At 37.1% G+C, this 16,397-nt stretch overlaps 2 protein-coding genes across 2 annotated transcripts; one reads left to right on the forward strand and one right to left on the reverse strand.

Annotated features, from left to right (window-relative positions):
- Nucleotides 1-2,562: 2,562 nt before the first annotated feature.
- ppp1cab (protein phosphatase 1, catalytic subunit, alpha isozyme b) lies at nt 2,563-7,882 on the reverse strand. The gene is made up of 7 exons (XM_052610794.1): nt 7,456-7,882; nt 6,420-6,551; nt 6,086-6,316; nt 5,370-5,474; nt 4,731-4,954; nt 3,943-4,077; nt 2,563-3,629 (listed from the first exon to the last, which is right to left on the reverse strand). The coding sequence occupies exons 1-7, from the start codon at nt 7,508-7,510 to the stop codon at nt 3,513-3,515; spliced, it is 999 nt and encodes a 332-aa protein (XP_052466754.1). The 5' UTR covers nt 7,511-7,882; the 3' UTR covers nt 2,563-3,512.
- A 240-nt stretch (nt 7,883-8,122) lies between these two features.
- On the forward strand, nt 8,123-16,298 carry pelo (pelota mRNA surveillance and ribosome rescue factor). Its single transcript, XM_052610793.1, has 13 exons — nt 8,123-8,321; nt 9,340-9,432; nt 9,565-9,715; nt 9,940-10,030; nt 10,527-10,690; nt 10,952-11,012; nt 11,103-11,264; nt 13,791-13,837; nt 13,934-14,007; nt 14,484-14,555; nt 14,662-14,736; nt 14,824-14,855; nt 14,942-16,298. The coding sequence occupies exons 1-13, from the start codon at nt 8,281-8,283 to the stop codon at nt 15,034-15,036; spliced, it is 1,158 nt and encodes a 385-aa protein (XP_052466753.1). The 5' UTR covers nt 8,123-8,280; the 3' UTR covers nt 15,037-16,298.
- Nucleotides 16,299-16,397: the final 99 nt, after the last annotated feature.

The raw sequence follows: 16,397 nt of genomic DNA on the forward strand, positions 1-16,397 counted from the left end.
TTAAACAAAATACATTGCATCATAGCAAATTAACAACATTCATGAAAACAGTGTGTCAATAATGCAAAATGACAGTTAAAGGCAGTTCATCATTGAATTTAGTGATGTCATCTCTGTTCAGTTAAATAGTATCTGTGCATTTATTTGCAATCAAGTCAACGATATCGCTGTAGATGAAGTGAACTAAGCAAGCCAGAGGCAACAGCAGCAAGGAACCGAAACTCCATCGGTGACAGAATGGAGAAAAAAACCTTGGGAGAAACCAGGCTCAGTTGGGGGGCCAGTTCTCCTCTGACCAGACGAAACCAGTAGTTAAATTCCAGGCTGCAGCAAAGTCAGATTGTGCAGAAGAATCATCTGTTTCCTGTGGTCTTGTCCTGGTGGTCGTCTGAGACAAGGTCTTTACAGGGGATCTGTATCTGGCTCTAGTTGTCATGGTCTCCGCTGTCTTTCAGGGCAGTAGAGGTCCCTTCTAGGTGTTGATCCACCATCTGGTCTGGATACGTACTAGATCTGGTGGTCCAGTTAGCGTAGATGCCATTCTTCTAATAATGTAGCAAGTACATAGGGTGTTATGTGAAGTGTTCCCGGTTCCAGTTTACCTAATTTAATGCAGCCTAAAAATCCTTTAATGGATTTGGATATTAAAAGCATATTAGTATGTTATGTGTAAGCCAGGTTAAAGAGATGGGTCTTTAATCTAGATTTAAACTGCAAGAGTGTGTCTGCCTCCCGAACAATGTTAGGTAGGTTATTCCAGAGTTTAGGCGCCAAATAGGAAAAGGATCTGCCATCTGCAGTTGATTTTGATATTCTAGGTATTATCAAATTGCCTGAGTTTTGAGAACGTAGCAGACGTAGAGGATTATAATGTAAAAGGAGCTCATTCAAATACTGAGGTGCTAAACCATTCAGGGCTTTATAAGTAATAAGCAATATCTTAATATCTATACGATGTTTGCTAGGGAGCCAGTACAGCGATGACAGGACCGGGCTAATATGGTCATACTTCCTGGTTCTAGTAAGAACTCTTGCCGCTGTATTTTGGACTAGCTGTAGTTTGTTTACTAAGTGTGCAGAACAACCACCCAATAAAGCATTACAATAGTCTAACCTTGAAGTCATAAATGCATGGATTAACATTTCTGCATTTGACATTGAGAGCATAGGCTGTAATTTTGATACATTTTTGAGATGGAAAAAATCCAGTTTTACAAATGCTAGATATGTGGCTTTCTAAGGAAAGATTGCGATCAAATAGCACACCTAGGTTCCTAACTTATGACGAAGAATTGACAGAGCAGCCATCAAGTCTTAGACAGTGTTCTAGGTTATTACAAGCAGAGTTTTTAGGTCCTATAATTAACACCTCTTTTTTTTTCAGAATTTAGCAGTAAGAAATTACTCGTCATCCAGTTTTTTATATCGACTATGCATTCCATTATTTTTCAAATTCAGGTCTGTTGAGTTTGCTGGCCAGTCAAGCACACCAATGCACATTTGGTGCTTTTGACAATGTGAGGAGGTGCCAAATCCTGCTGGAAAATGAAATCAGCATCTTCAAAAGCTGGTCAGCAGATGGAAGCATGAAGTGCTACAAATGTTCTTGGTAAACTGGTGCAGTGACTTTGGTTTTCAAAAAACACAACAGACCAACACCAGCAGATGACATTGCACCCTAAATCATCAAAGACTGTGGAAATTAAACACTGGACTTCAAGCAACTAAAAGAACCAAAGACTTAAACTATTTCAGTCTGTGTGCATTGAATTTATTTAATACACAAGTTTCACAATTTGAGTTGAATTACTGCAATAAATGAACTTTTTCTCAACATTCTAATTTATTGAGAATCACTTGGTTAATTTGCCATGTAATCTGGTGTATTGTCATTTTTGGTGAGTTCCAAAAAAAAAAAGAAAATAATTTTTTTTTTGCAGGGGATTGGTCTCTAGTTTTGTTAGGGTCCTTCTCACACTTAAGCATGAGACAGTACCTGCAAATCAATCAGGTTGCACAGGTAGACCAGCTCCTCCAGAATGGCAAATTCATATGTGCCATCCAAAGGAGGTTTGGTGAGTATCCCAGCACAGTCTCAAGCGCATGGAGGAGATACCAGGTGACAGACGTTATACAAGGAGAGCTGGACAGGGCCATAGAAAACCAACAACATGACCAGTATATGGCAGTGCCAAAGTTGGCAGGTTTACCGTTGGTTTCATGGATGAGAGCAGGTTCACAGGGCATGCGAAAGACGTGAAAGAGTCTGGAGATTCCTTGGAGAACATTAAGCTGCCAGCAACATCATGCATGACCAGTTTACCAGTGGGTCACTGATGGAATATCATTTGGAGTGACATAAACCTTCACATGATAGCCAACATTACTGCTGTTCCAGTTTTTTTTTTTTTTTTGATGGATTTTGAATTTAACAGACTTTGGGTTGAATATTTTGGATTCCATTGAAACAATTTTATCCTCAATGAATTTCACAATGCATATAAGAAGGCACTCAACATAGAATGCACTCAACATTCATTGACAAAATACAAACAAGAAACATTTGCACCAGATTTTCACTTTATTGGCTTAATTCATGACTGCTTTAAAAAGAAAACAGAAAAGTCCTTTTAACAGGAAAGGGTGAGCTTTGCAGTTAACAAAGTGGCGCACAGCCACAAATAATAAAAAAAAAAAGAGAAAAGAATAAGAACAGTGCATTTCTGTGCAAACTGATACAGTGATGGCACCCACTTTGCTGACATTCACACTTGGAATTCTTTGCACACTGTACATGATTGTAATCTAAAAGAAAAAAAGACTTTCCACAGGCCAGGCTAAATTCTACCTGAGTGTGCAGTTTAAAGAAGCAAAGGTTGTGGCAAAATAGCCATATGATAAAACGTGCAGGATGCCGTCAATAACTACTGTAAACAGACAAGCACTTGGACGAAGTTTCACATTAAGAAGACTGGCAGTGATTTGCACGTTCAAGAGCACAATCACCTCTTTCCAGATTGCTTTAGAGCTAAACGTGAATGGAAAAGTCCGTTCCCACAGTGGGGATGAAAAGCTGGACCCTGAGGCTTGGTCTAAAGAAAAGGGCGTCGCACAGGTCCAATTAATGGCCTAAAAAGGATTATCATCTTATGACTGAAGACATGAAGATAAATTAGAAGGAAATCGACCAGAACACCTTAAAAAAGACAGTAGGTGTGTAATTACAAGAGAAAGAAAGAAAGAAAAACTCTCATACACAAACTTACGCTACAAAAACATTTTCTACAAATTCACACCTTTTTTTTTTTTTTTAAACATACAAAACCAACATACTCCACAGGGGTATTTTACTCAAGCACACACATATGACCGCTCAGATTCCCAGCAGTGTCATTTTGACAGAGATAGCTAAAAAAAGTCCTGCACTGATTTGGTGCTTGGAGTTGAAGAGGAGAAGGAGAGGAGAGGTAGAATGATGAACAGAATGTATAGGCGCGTTGCAACAGTTGACGTTATTTCTTCGCTTTGCCGCCCTTGGCAGCGTTTCGTGGAGGAGTTACAGGTCTACCAGATCCAAATCCTCCTGCACTTCCATACGACAGCATTTTCTTCTCCGCTGGTTTCAGAATCTGACAGAAACAGAGCATTAAAAATCATTTATCAGGTAAAATTTATTAATTAAGAGGCTAGGCTTGGGAAACATACTGAATATTAATATTGAATATTTTGTTGACTATGTAAATAAACCAAGATTGGAAATATTCAACCCAATCACGTTGTTTGGCATGCTCTTTATACACTTAACTCATATGTACAATACGGCTTTAAATATTTAGTTAAATTTCGCAGATTTTCTTTAGGAAACTGTAAATTGTTTCCAAAGGTGCGCAACTGGCATCCCTGGTAGCTACTAGTTTTAGAAATAAAAGAACACATGCAAACCTGAAATGAGCACATCAGGGAGTCATCAACACTCATCATAGCACCCGCGTTGTCAAACTCTCCACAGTAGTTGGGAGCTGAGAAAAGTGTGACTAACTGTCTTTTAGCGAAGAACTCATAGCCATCCTCCACCACCTGTTCAGAGAGCACATGATTTATGCGTCACGAATACTGCACAAAAATACAATGTTATTACCACTAGTGATGAGCACTTTCAAAACACTGCTTTTGTGAATCATGCTTTAAACCAGCGATTCAGAGCACATCAAAATGCCAAAGTCACATGAAATCAGTAAAGGCGGCTTTATTACATCATAATTTTTTAAATTTCAATGGTTTGCCACTGGGGGAGATCTCTGAGAACCCATGAACCAATGTATTATCTGGTTTTCACCTGACCTCTGATCTGTTTTATAAATGTGTCATTCTGCATAATAAACAGGAAGGGGTATAGTTAATACTCTTACTGGGCTGATTAACCAAGCTCTCGATAGAACATAATTTAATAAAATAACATTGTACACACACTTCATATTAATGGTATAAGATTATTTGTTAATTGCACTGAATATATTAAACAGATTAGTATAGCGCAGTATGTATAATAAAAAACTTTAAAGCCATGTCAGCAGCGGAGGCAGCAACTAGTCAAAACTGGAGTTTCCATTGCATTTACACTCTTCTGATAAGCAGTGGCAGAAAATCATGAGAAACCCGTGAAAAATTGCTCTTCAATCAAGATATAGAGCTTTTGGCTACATCCAGACAATGTGGTGAACATTGCTTACCTGGTGGGCCCTACATATGAGGTCCATGTCATGTTTGTGAAGGAACTTGGCCACAACATCAGACCCGAAGGTGAAAGAGACACCACGGTCATTCTCTCCCCAGCCCATGACATCTTTATCTGGGTCAGCCCAGAGCAGATCACACAGCAAACCCTGGTCAGGGACATCTGTGGGCCTCATCACACGTCGGATCTGCTCCATAGATTGCAGGTCTGGAGAAAGACCTAGGTAAAAGACCATTCAACTACAGTTTAGAAATAATATTTTGAATTCATCCAAACTAAGTACATCAAGACTTAAGTGCACCATTCATTGATTCTATTTCACAAACCTGTCCATGTGATAAATGCACATTTTACAGGAAAATAAGCTATTGTGTGCTTTACAACACTGCAGACCTTTCCTATATTGGTTTTGCTGATGACTCTACCTATGACTTTTACCTACAGTTCATGTCAAGAATTCTGCAACAAAACTCTAAACTCTAAATAAATACAAATCATTAACCCTATATTACATATATACACACACACACACACATACATATATATACATTTATTTATATTATATGTAATTTTGTAACAGTCTGTAAAGATTCTTCAAACCTCAAGTAGACATTGGAGAAAACTTCTAACTTACCTCCATGACAACAAAAAATCTTTTCATCCACGATAGCAGCAACTGGTAAGCAATTGAAACAGTCTGTGAATGTCTTCCAAAGCTTGATGTTATACCTCCTTTTACCTACCAAAAAAAAAAAAAAAATGCATGTTCAGACTGCAAAATGGTGACATTCATTCAGGTAGAAGACTCACACTTAGTTCAGTTCAGTTCTCTTGGCTGTTTTGGTCCATACCAAAAAAGAAAATTATACCATTAATCCTGTTATGCTTAGCATTCATCATTTGTTTTGGATTTGTTTAGAAGCCTTTGGTTTGTTTAGGTCCGTGCTGCATTCGTATTTCAATTGAACATGGACTGTTTCAATTGAACACAGAATGGACCCATTTTTGCGGCTCGTTTGGTGCATGCCAGGGTTCAGATGGCAGCATTCACACATATGCAACTGAACTGTACTGTGATCACTGATCAGAGCAATCGCACCAACAGTTGTTTTAAGCAAACCAAACCTGCCAAATGTGTATGCACCCTAAATTATATCTTAATCTTGTAATTAATCTCCATTTAGTTCAATTCCTAAATGCATGCACTCACAGAACATGCAGAGATGGAGTTGCCTACAATTACTGTGACCTGTGCTACTTTTGAGTTTAAATAGTAAATAGCTTTATACAGGGAGACCTGCAGACCATGACCTAAGCTTTTGATCATACCAAACACACCCATATACTCACATTCATCATAAAACCCATATATCCTGTTGATGGAGGCACATTCATGGTTTCCTCTGAGAAGAAAGAAGTTCTCTGGATATTTGACCTTGTAGGCAAGCAGCAGGCAGATGGTCTCCAGTGACTGCTTGCCTCTGTCAACATAGTCTCCCAGAAACAGGTAGTTACTCTCAGGAGGATATCCTCCATACTCAAAAAGCCTGAGGAGGTCATAGTACTGACCATGAACATCACCTGCAGATAGAAATTGAGATTATATATATATAATTTTTTTAAAAAAAATAATACTTCATTAGAACTAAAATAAAAACTGTGTGTCCGGTTATCAGAACTTTACCACAAATTTTGAGTGGGGCCTCCAATTCCAGCAGTATCGGCTGACTAAGGAAGATTTCCCGTGACTTCAGACACAATCCACGAATCTCCTGCTCAGTCAACTGAACATTTTTACCAGGTCTGGAGCCCTTCACTGAAAATTGAAACAGCAAAAAAGCATAAGTATCATGAATACCACATATATATTTGAGTATGTATCTGTATGTGTGTAAAGAACTGCTGTGAGGCCTGCTGCTGCATGACAACAAAAAACAGACGACAGGGCCATGAGACATCAGCTTCACCACAATAATCACAATCAATTTGGATGTTTTAATACAGATTTGCATTTACTCTTGAATGATTTATGCAGCATCTAGAGATTATTATTTTTCACTGTCATTCTACTTTCCTTTGTATCTTTTATACATATGACTATATGTTGTGTGTATTTTTTGCCTCTTTGCCCACTGCTTTGTTTTTACTCTCCACTTCCTTGTGTGCGGGGACCCAAATCAAGCAAAAATGTACTGTAAGAAATGTACTGTTTATTTAATCTATATAGCACCTACAGTACAGTATTTCATATACTATGCCATGAGCAGCAGTGAGACTGCACATATTACTCCTCTCTCATTGTTTACCTCTTTAATCCACTGGAGAGCCAAAAGAATTGCAATAATACTCTCTTATGATAGCCTGATATTTAGACAAATCGGCTACCAAGCTTAAAGAAGGGGTAATAATCAGGGGTGAAAATTTGGCACAACATCGGTGACATTCTTCTAGTGGATTTCTCCGTTTCCGAACGGAGACGACCGACGCACTGCGCATGCGCAAAATTTTTGTTCGGATTTCAATCATTTAACATACGAACGAAAATTTTTATTGGATGGAGTGCTACGTATTTACACGTAATAATACACAGCTACACATACTTTCGATTGCAAATGACGAATTGAACACAAATATAATAATTCATTTTCAAAAGCTTAATCATTATTTAAACATGATAAAACGGCACAGTTTGTAATAAGAAAGAATAAAAACCTCATTACCCTCCAAAAGGCGCTGGATGATCGAATCGATGTTTAACTTGTCCGATTCAGCCATTTTGTTGCTCGCTGGAGATTAGCCGGCTAACAGAGGCAGGAACAAGACGACCCAGGAAACCGCCCAATACTATTACACGGCAATAGCTTTAAAACAAACCTCTATAAAAGAAGATCACACTCTTGATAGTACTCCTGAGTTCATATTATAATATTATTGCCGTGAATGGTCCCTTCAGCAGCTCGCTGCGTGTTGTAAACTTAACTAGCACCACGACCGCGCTGACGGTTGTAGCAAACGCTGAAGAGGCGGAGATAGACACCCAATCTCGTATCTGATTGGTTATTCTCGACTCATGACGAACGCTTCGACTGCAGATCCGAAGAGCCAATAGGATATTCTGTGTGTCCGTCTTTTCTATATTTAATCGTAACAAGCAAATTAAAACCACATTCATCGGTTTGTAATCTTAAACAATGTTAACCCTAGTCATTAGAGCGATGTAAAAACGTTTCTCAGATTGGACGGTTAATATACCTTATTAACATCGATTACTAATTATTCATAAAATGTACGTTAAAATACACTCGAAAAATAAAATGTATTCCTTCTTCCGGCCTACGGAAGTAGATAGAAATGACGCAATGACGTAATCCATCAGCAGCCAATGACGCGATCAGAAAGCGACAGTTCGAAACATCTGATTCATTCTAAAGTGACAGAATGTACAACCGCTGATGAAGAAACGTCACCCAATTCGATGGTTAAATTGAGTAAAACTTTCTCATTCAAATATGCATTTTGTGTTTGAATAGCTAATCTCTTTGACCATGAAGTTGGTTCATAAAGACATCGAGAAGGATAATGCCGGGTGAGTGTTTGAGAACACATGACTTGCGTCTTTCTGTACACCACTTTTGGACATCATGTGCGCTTTGTGTGTTGAGTGCTGTAGTTGGACCATGATGCAGTGGTGGTGTCATAGACATCAACTGAGTACTTCGGTATAAATACAATTGATGACACAATGTATGACACCGGCGTCTCCAAACTCGGTCCTGGAGGACTGGTGTGGTGCAGTGTTTAGCCTCAACTTGCCTCAACACACCTGCCTGGAAGTTTCTAGTAAGACTAACTGGTTCTGGTGTGTTTTATAAGGGTTGGAGCTAAACTCTGCAGGGCACTGGTCCTCCAGGTGTTTGGAGACCCCTTGTATAATGATTTTGTGTTCGTCGGACTGACACGGAACGATTCTGTTATACCTCAGAACCCGTCAATGTTCATTGTTTAAACAGTGCTTTTTGCCAAACTTAGCATAATTGTTTCACAAACTCAATATTGCCACAGCACAGCCCAAAAATGCTGTAGCGCCATCTGGTACAGGTAATATAGAGAGTGAATTATTCAGTGAATTATTATGTAATTAATGAACATTCATTCACTCCAGACTGGCACACAAATGTTTAATTTATTCACCAGAGGACTAGGTAAATTCGCCAATAAAGTAAATGTGTAGACTTTTTTTTTTTTTTAAATCTTTATATTATCTTAGTCTATTTTCACCATGAAATAGTGAGACAAACAAATTAATGTGAAATAGTGTCATTTATTGTCATTATTTGAGGGTAAGAAACGGTTTATGACACCATTCATGTCAGATCAGAATCAGAATGAGCTTTAATGAATTTGATATTTGATATTTGATATTTGTTAATGAAAACAGTCGATTTCATGATTTCAGTACTTTCATTCAATCAATTTTGAAACCGTACTTGCGTGACTGCTGCCCAAATGTGGTCTGACTTGCCTTGGAATAAAATTACATGAGCAAAGTAAGCAACACAAATGTGGAAATTTCTGTCTTCTTTTTATGGATTTGTTTTTTTCAGTCAGGTGACACTAATACCTGAGGAAGCAGAGGACATGTGGCACACCTACAACCTGCTGCAGGTGGGCGACAGCCTCAGAGCCTCAACCATCAGGTCTGTCGCTTTTTTTTGTGTGCTTTTTTTCCCCCAATACTGACCTTACTGATCTTTATCCAGTTTTGGTTTATCATCCTTATTATCAGATATTTTTCTACTCAATGAAAAACAATCTGATGTCACAAACAGGAAAGTGCAGACAGAGTCCGCCACGGGCAGTGTGGGCAGCTCACGTGTGCGCACCACACTGACTCTATGTGTGGAGACGATAGACTTTGATTCCCAGGCCTGTCAGCTCAGAGTCAAAGGAACAAACCTCCAGGAGAACCAGTATGTGAAGGTCAGAATGCCTTTAAAAAATTGTTTACTTTCTGGAATATTTAACTTTAGCTTTTTTTTTTTCATATTTCAAAAGTTTGTTGCCCTTCTCACTTATGACGTAGGTATGATATAAATAGTTAAAATTAGTGATAATTCCTCATGGAATATTCCATATGTTAATTTAGCCTAAATGTGAAAGCTGGAATGAATGAAGTCATATTTCTTCTCTTGCGTCATATGCAGATGGGAGCCTATCATACGATTGAGCTGGAGCTCAACAGGAAGTTCACTCTCGCCAAAAAAGTCTGGGACAGTGTGGTGTTAGATAGAATTGGTAATGTGTTTTTAGTGTATTTTCAAACTAAAATGAGCTCTCGGGCTGATAACATTTTCACATACTATGTAACAATACTAATAAGTAAAATGCATAACTATTTTATACAAAATAAAGAAAAAATTTGTTTTTCATTTTATATTTAGTAATAATTATATTAGATTTGATAATATTATGTAGACATCCACATTTGAAAACAGGAATTTTAAAACGCACACACAAAACAACAACATATTTAAAAAAATATCACACTGCTTTCTACTTTCATGGATTGGAAATTGATGGTAATCAGATCTATCAAACTCTAAAATGGCCGTTTCCCCTGTATCTGGTATCTTTACAATAATTTCCCACACAAACTAAAATAATAATATATACAATTGTGAGTCACTTTCACTGCATGGCACAGAGCAGCCATGAGCATACAAAAAAATGAATGATTCCGATCCAGCTAATCTGTAGCTTATTTGAACCCTGATTCTGCCTGTATCTATAGAGCAGGCATGTGATCCCGCTCAGAAAGCAGATGTGGCTGCTGTTGTGATGCAGGAAGGTCTGGCCAATCTGGTTCTCGTGACTCCAGCCATGACCTTACTAAGGGCGAAGGTTGAGGTCACCATCCCGCGCAAGAGGAAAGGCAGTTGTACCCAACATGACAAGGTGAACCGATAAAAGTTTTTGACTAGAAATCTGATAACATATTTGTGTTCATCATTGTGACAGTGATCAATAGATTGATAGTTTTTTTTGTTTTTGTAAACCGTAATCCATCAATATAATGCGGAATGAATACAATAGATAGCAACTATTGTTCTTGTATGTGCTGCAAGAGTTATCTCTCAGTTACTGCATGTATATTTGAAAATATGATTTTGAAACAAAACTGCAAATTTCATACAGTGACACAGTTTTCTATTTCAGGCATTAGAGAGATTTTATGAGGCTGTCATGCAGGGCATTCTGAGACACTTCAGTTTTGATGGTAATTTTTATTTATTTAATTCAGTCAGATAATAAGAATGGACAGTGGACAATTAAATACTTATATTTTTGTTGTGTTTGTGTTTCTCAGTGGTGAAGTGTGTTCTGGTGGCCAGTCCAGGATTTGTGAAAGATCAGTTCATCTCGTACCTCTTTAAAGAGGCTGTGAGGCAAGACTGTAAACTTCTTCTGGAGAACAGATCCAAATTCATGGTGGTGCACTCCTCATCTGGACACAAATATTCACTCAAAGGTCAATGCTCCTTTCAATTTTAAAAGTATAGTTCGGAAAAACTTACATAGTCCATTGTACAATAGTTAACAGTCACTGGCCCTGTCCCAAATTACACCCTTAACCTTCGCAGTCTTCTTCTGAGACCACACTTTCGTGACTTTATGCCACTTTGACTGTTAAGTAGACGTCTGCTGCGGAGCACGCCTCAGTGTTGGGTCGGCAGAAGTGCACATCAAGGGTGCATAGCAGCTGCAAGGGTTGCTTGCAAGCACACTTCTGAAAGCTAAAATGATGAATGGAACTCCCAACCGACATGCGTATGTAGCAGCAATGAAGTGTGTCATTTGTGACAGGGCCACTAGGGTGTGCAAAAGCAGCAACAATTTTATATTTATTTAGGGGGCGCTGTGGGCCGACTTGAAATTAAATAGAAATTAGATAGTAAAATACACAAGAAACATTAAAGTGCCCCTATTATGCCATTTTTAAGGTTCCTAATATTGTTTTGCAATAAGATTACATGCATGCGAGGTAGAAAAAAACAAACATTTGTTTTCTCAAAATATGCATTTAATATCACCTAATTTTCCTGCGATTTGAAGCAGTTCTAAGATTGTCTCTCTAAACCCCTCCTTTCCGTGAGCCTACTCTGCTCTGATTGGTCAGATGGCCCAGTCATTTGCGATTGGTCTACCGCGTATATTGCGTGTCAGAAACGATATGCCTATTTTCTTAATTAAGTATTTTGAACGCTCAATAGGAAATATATTTAAAATATATATAATTTTATCATACTTAAAGATTGTGATTCAGTGGAGCCTGCTGGTCCAAATAAACAAAGTACTGAGCCATCTTTCAACTCCATGAGAAGCATTCATTAGTAAAATCACCTGTTTGTGCACAGTGTCAAGTTGTTCATGGCCTGCCAACGTAAAACATAGATGGGAATTAAGCAAAAATAAAAAGCACAGACATGACACTTGTAAATTAAGTCATTTCATAAATACATATTTATTAATTAATGTGTAAAACAAAGAAATCTTTTACTATAGACTAGGGGTCTCAATTTCTGGAGGGCCGGAGCCCTGCAGAGTTTAGATTTAACCCTAACTAAACACACCTGATCCAACTACCGTATTTTTTGGACTATAAATCGCACCTGAGTATAAGTCGCATCAGTCCAAAACTACGTCATGACGAGGAAAAAAAACCCTATATAAGTCGCACTGGACTATAGGTCGCATTTATTTAGAACCGAGAGAAAACATTACCGTCTACAGCCACTGGAAGATTTCCTGATGAACTGGAGAGGTTTGGTGTTGTAAAAAAAAAAAGAAGAAAAGAAAGAAAAACATTTTATTTATATATATATATATATAATCACATTTTCTGTATCAGCTATTGGCCAAATTTAGGTGGAAATTAAATATCGGCATATCGTATGTGGGAAAAAATCTAATATCGTGCATCCCTGTTGAATCGTATGCTTGTTACATTTTACGGTGATACAAGTAATAAATAAGTGAGTAGAACAGCGTTACATAATGTAGTATCGCCTAATGAAGAGTTTGCTTTTCAAAGTCAGGACAATTGTCAAAATAAAGAAAAGTTATCTGTTTGGCAAGATGGTTGAGGTCTGGTGGACAATACAATATTGATCTGATTGGTTCAATGTTTTAGTTTAATTTTTAATTTTTATTATTTATATTAAATAAATAAAATTCAATTCAAGGTTTCAGAATAATCTGCGTTTGGTTATTGTCCCCTTTAGCACCATCTCTTGTTCATCCATCAAGATTTGGTTTGAACATGAATACTTGACTGACTGCATCTTTTCCACTAGACCCCAGTCAGACATCTTTGTTTTGAATATATGCTTAATACTGCTTTAAATGGTAACTTACAGATATAAAGCAAATTAATAAGCAAAATTATTTTAATCATTTGTTACACAAAACGTTCATGCTCCAATATAGTGGTCCAAAATTGCTTGGTTTAGAAATATCATGATAACTTTTCTACAGCAACTATTTATTAAAATAGTCAAACACTAAGTGAGCAAATAACACTACAGCATGCCACAAAGTTGTGGACTCTACATCGTTTAATGCAGTAAAATCACTTTCTCTGACCAACCAAATGTAAGTGTAAATATGTGTGATATCTACATAAAAACATTTTCTTTAAACTAAAATTTACTGTAAATTTCTGAAAAATACAAACAAACAAAGGAACAACTGAAAACACACACAAAATCACATTCTCATGGTGACATTCTAAACGATTTTATGCATAGATATTTAATCCTACATATTTCATATTATTTATATATATAGATGGATGGATATTATTAATCCAAATTACAAACCTTAGTCATGCATGAAAAAATACATAATTAAAATGCTCATATATACTGTCATAGAAAAAGTATATAAATATGTACTGTCATTTTTTTTTTTTTACATTTGTGTATCTGTATTTCTTTTTTTTTTTTCCATTGTTGTTTTAAAGTGACAGTATAAATGTGGGCTTTTACTTCTACAGAAGTGCTGTGTGATCCAGCAGTCACAGCCCGATTGTCTGACACCAAGGTGACTAAGTTTGGATTTGTACATTTGCCCATATAGCTTGTAGCATTCTGCAAGCACATTGTCGTGTTTAATGCTGTGGGATGTTGTCCGTTTTAGGCAGCTGGAGAGGTCAAGGCTTTGGAAGACTTTTACAAGATGCTTCAACAGGAGCCTGATCGAGCTTTCTATGGGTGATCAGAATCACTACCATTAAAATGAATTCTTATCAATTTTACAAAGAATCTCAATGAGAAGAAGAAACTTAAAACAAACAAAAAACATTGGTTAACACTTTATTTTGATAGTCCACTTTAGACATTCTATTAACTGTATGGAACTTTGCAACTACATGCCAACTACCAACCATTAGAGTATAACTAGACTAATATCTGCTAACACTTTATTTTGAAGAACCCCCATCAGACTTTCTACTGACTTTAAGTATCTTTGCAAGTATGTGTCAAATGATTCTACTAACCCTAACCTGAAGGTCTGCTAATACTCTGAGAGTTAACTGACGTATAGTAGCACTATCAACATGACTTCTATAGTTAGAAGAATGTCTATGTGGTCTGTGTAACCAAAACGTTTGTGCTATGTAACATGTTCTTGAGATATTGTTTAAAACAGTCTTTACATCTGTTAATAAAGCTTTTGCTCTGTACAGATTGGCCCATGTGGAAAGAGCGAGTGAAGCTTTAGCCATTGACATCTTGATGATCAGTGACCAACTATTTAGGTACATTAAAAAAGTAATACAGTCCTAATTATGTTTATGTTTACCTTTATGTACTTTATAAAAAAGTGTGTATATATCTATCATTATTACATTTTTTTAATGACAGACATCAAGACATAGCCACCCGCAGCCGGTATGTTCGCCTTGTAGACAGCGTGAAGGAAAATGGAGGAGATGTCAGGTATTCATATGATTTTCAATCCAGTAAGGTAATATTCTTATATTATGCAAAATATTTATCTTTTTTTTTTATTTATAATATTTTTAGAATATTCTCAAGCCTACATGTATCTGGAGACCGTAAGTTTCTTTTCTATAGTCTTGGTTTCAGAGAGAATTATATTGGATCGTCATGTTTCTTGACGTTATGTGATTTGTCTCTGTAGAGTTGAATCAGCTGAGTGGAGTGGCGGCCATCCTGAGGTTCCCCATCGCTGACGTGTCTGACGCTGAGGAGGACAGCAGCTCTGATGAAGACTGACATCATGCTCTTCTGCAAAAGGATGTGATGTGAACGGGTGGAACTGCTTCGCAGTTTGGAACTAAAGGGAATGAGACTGTTATGCCCCTAAATAAAGGATATGAAATCAGTTGAAACGTCACAAAACACCGGTATAATTATGATTATTTGGAGTGATTATTAAGCAGGAAAGCTGAAGAATATTATGAAGTACTGGATGTATATTACTTTATAAATCCTTGTGTTATATCTTATCAAGGATGTATAATAACACACATTGCTAAGTGGGTACTCGGCAGTCTTTGAAACAACACTTAATTGTGAATAATTGCAAATTAATCTATAGAGTCTTAAGGCATTTCAGAACTGTGGATTATGTGAATAGTTCCGACATTGGTACCTTAATTGCAATGCACCGGTTTCAGAAAAGAGCAATTATGAATGAGAAACAAACCAAACTAAGGAAGAAAATGCAGTTTCGAAACAAATGCTCCAAACGAGCCAGGTTTGAAAACACGCATAGTAAATGTTCAATTATGTCTCTATATGCACTACTCAGATTAACACCCATTGGTGTAAATAGTAAAATTCGTTTTCAGAGGTGATTCGATTCTATTCAGAAATTACCATGCATATTTTGTCAGTCCATTGTCCAACATCACAGTTTGTTACATACAGAAGTGGTGGCAAACACACCTAAATAGTCACACTTAAAAGACCAGTGCCAAGCATAAACACAATGCTATAAATTCTGTTTAAAATGTCACACACTTTAGACTCCAATAGCAATACAAACTAGTTACATAGCCATGCAAGAGCGGTTTCCAGTCAATATTTATCCTAGATTTAATGGAGCTTCTTTGATGACGATGACTCATGTTTTATGATGCATTCAAGTCATGTAGGAAAGATACTTTTTATCAATTTAATGCACAAAATGATATCACGAAATCGTAATTATGCGTGGGTAACTCAATACAGCTGTTATTTTTCCCTTAGTTTTCGAGTTGGGGGCATGTCAGTGAGAAAACAAGTTGGACACAATAGATGCACCATCTATATCGACTATAGATTTGTTGAAATCAATTAAGTTGTATTTCTTTTACAATAAAAATCTCCAGTGCTGGCCCAAGCCTTTATGGGGCCCTTTGCAGAATTTTACATGGGGGCCCCCTCAATGCCGCCGATATGACTGATTCTTGTCAATGCTTAATTAATCACACACTATAAATCTTACACACCCAAAATAAATTGTATTTGCTATAGCTGTATTGCTTACATCATACCAGTGTCTGCCTGTTATGTTTTTACCCTTTTTGCGATTTTTAATTGTAACAGTAGCAAACCCACAAGTGTGGTCCAGTGTTAATTTGCACATTGAT

This window comes from Carassius gibelio, chromosome A12, assembly GCF_023724105.1.
Source record: "Carassius gibelio isolate Cgi1373 ecotype wild population from Czech Republic chromosome A12, carGib1.2-hapl.c, whole genome shotgun sequence".
NCBI classification, from domain to species: Eukaryota; Metazoa; Chordata; class Actinopteri; order Cypriniformes; family Cyprinidae; genus Carassius; species Carassius gibelio.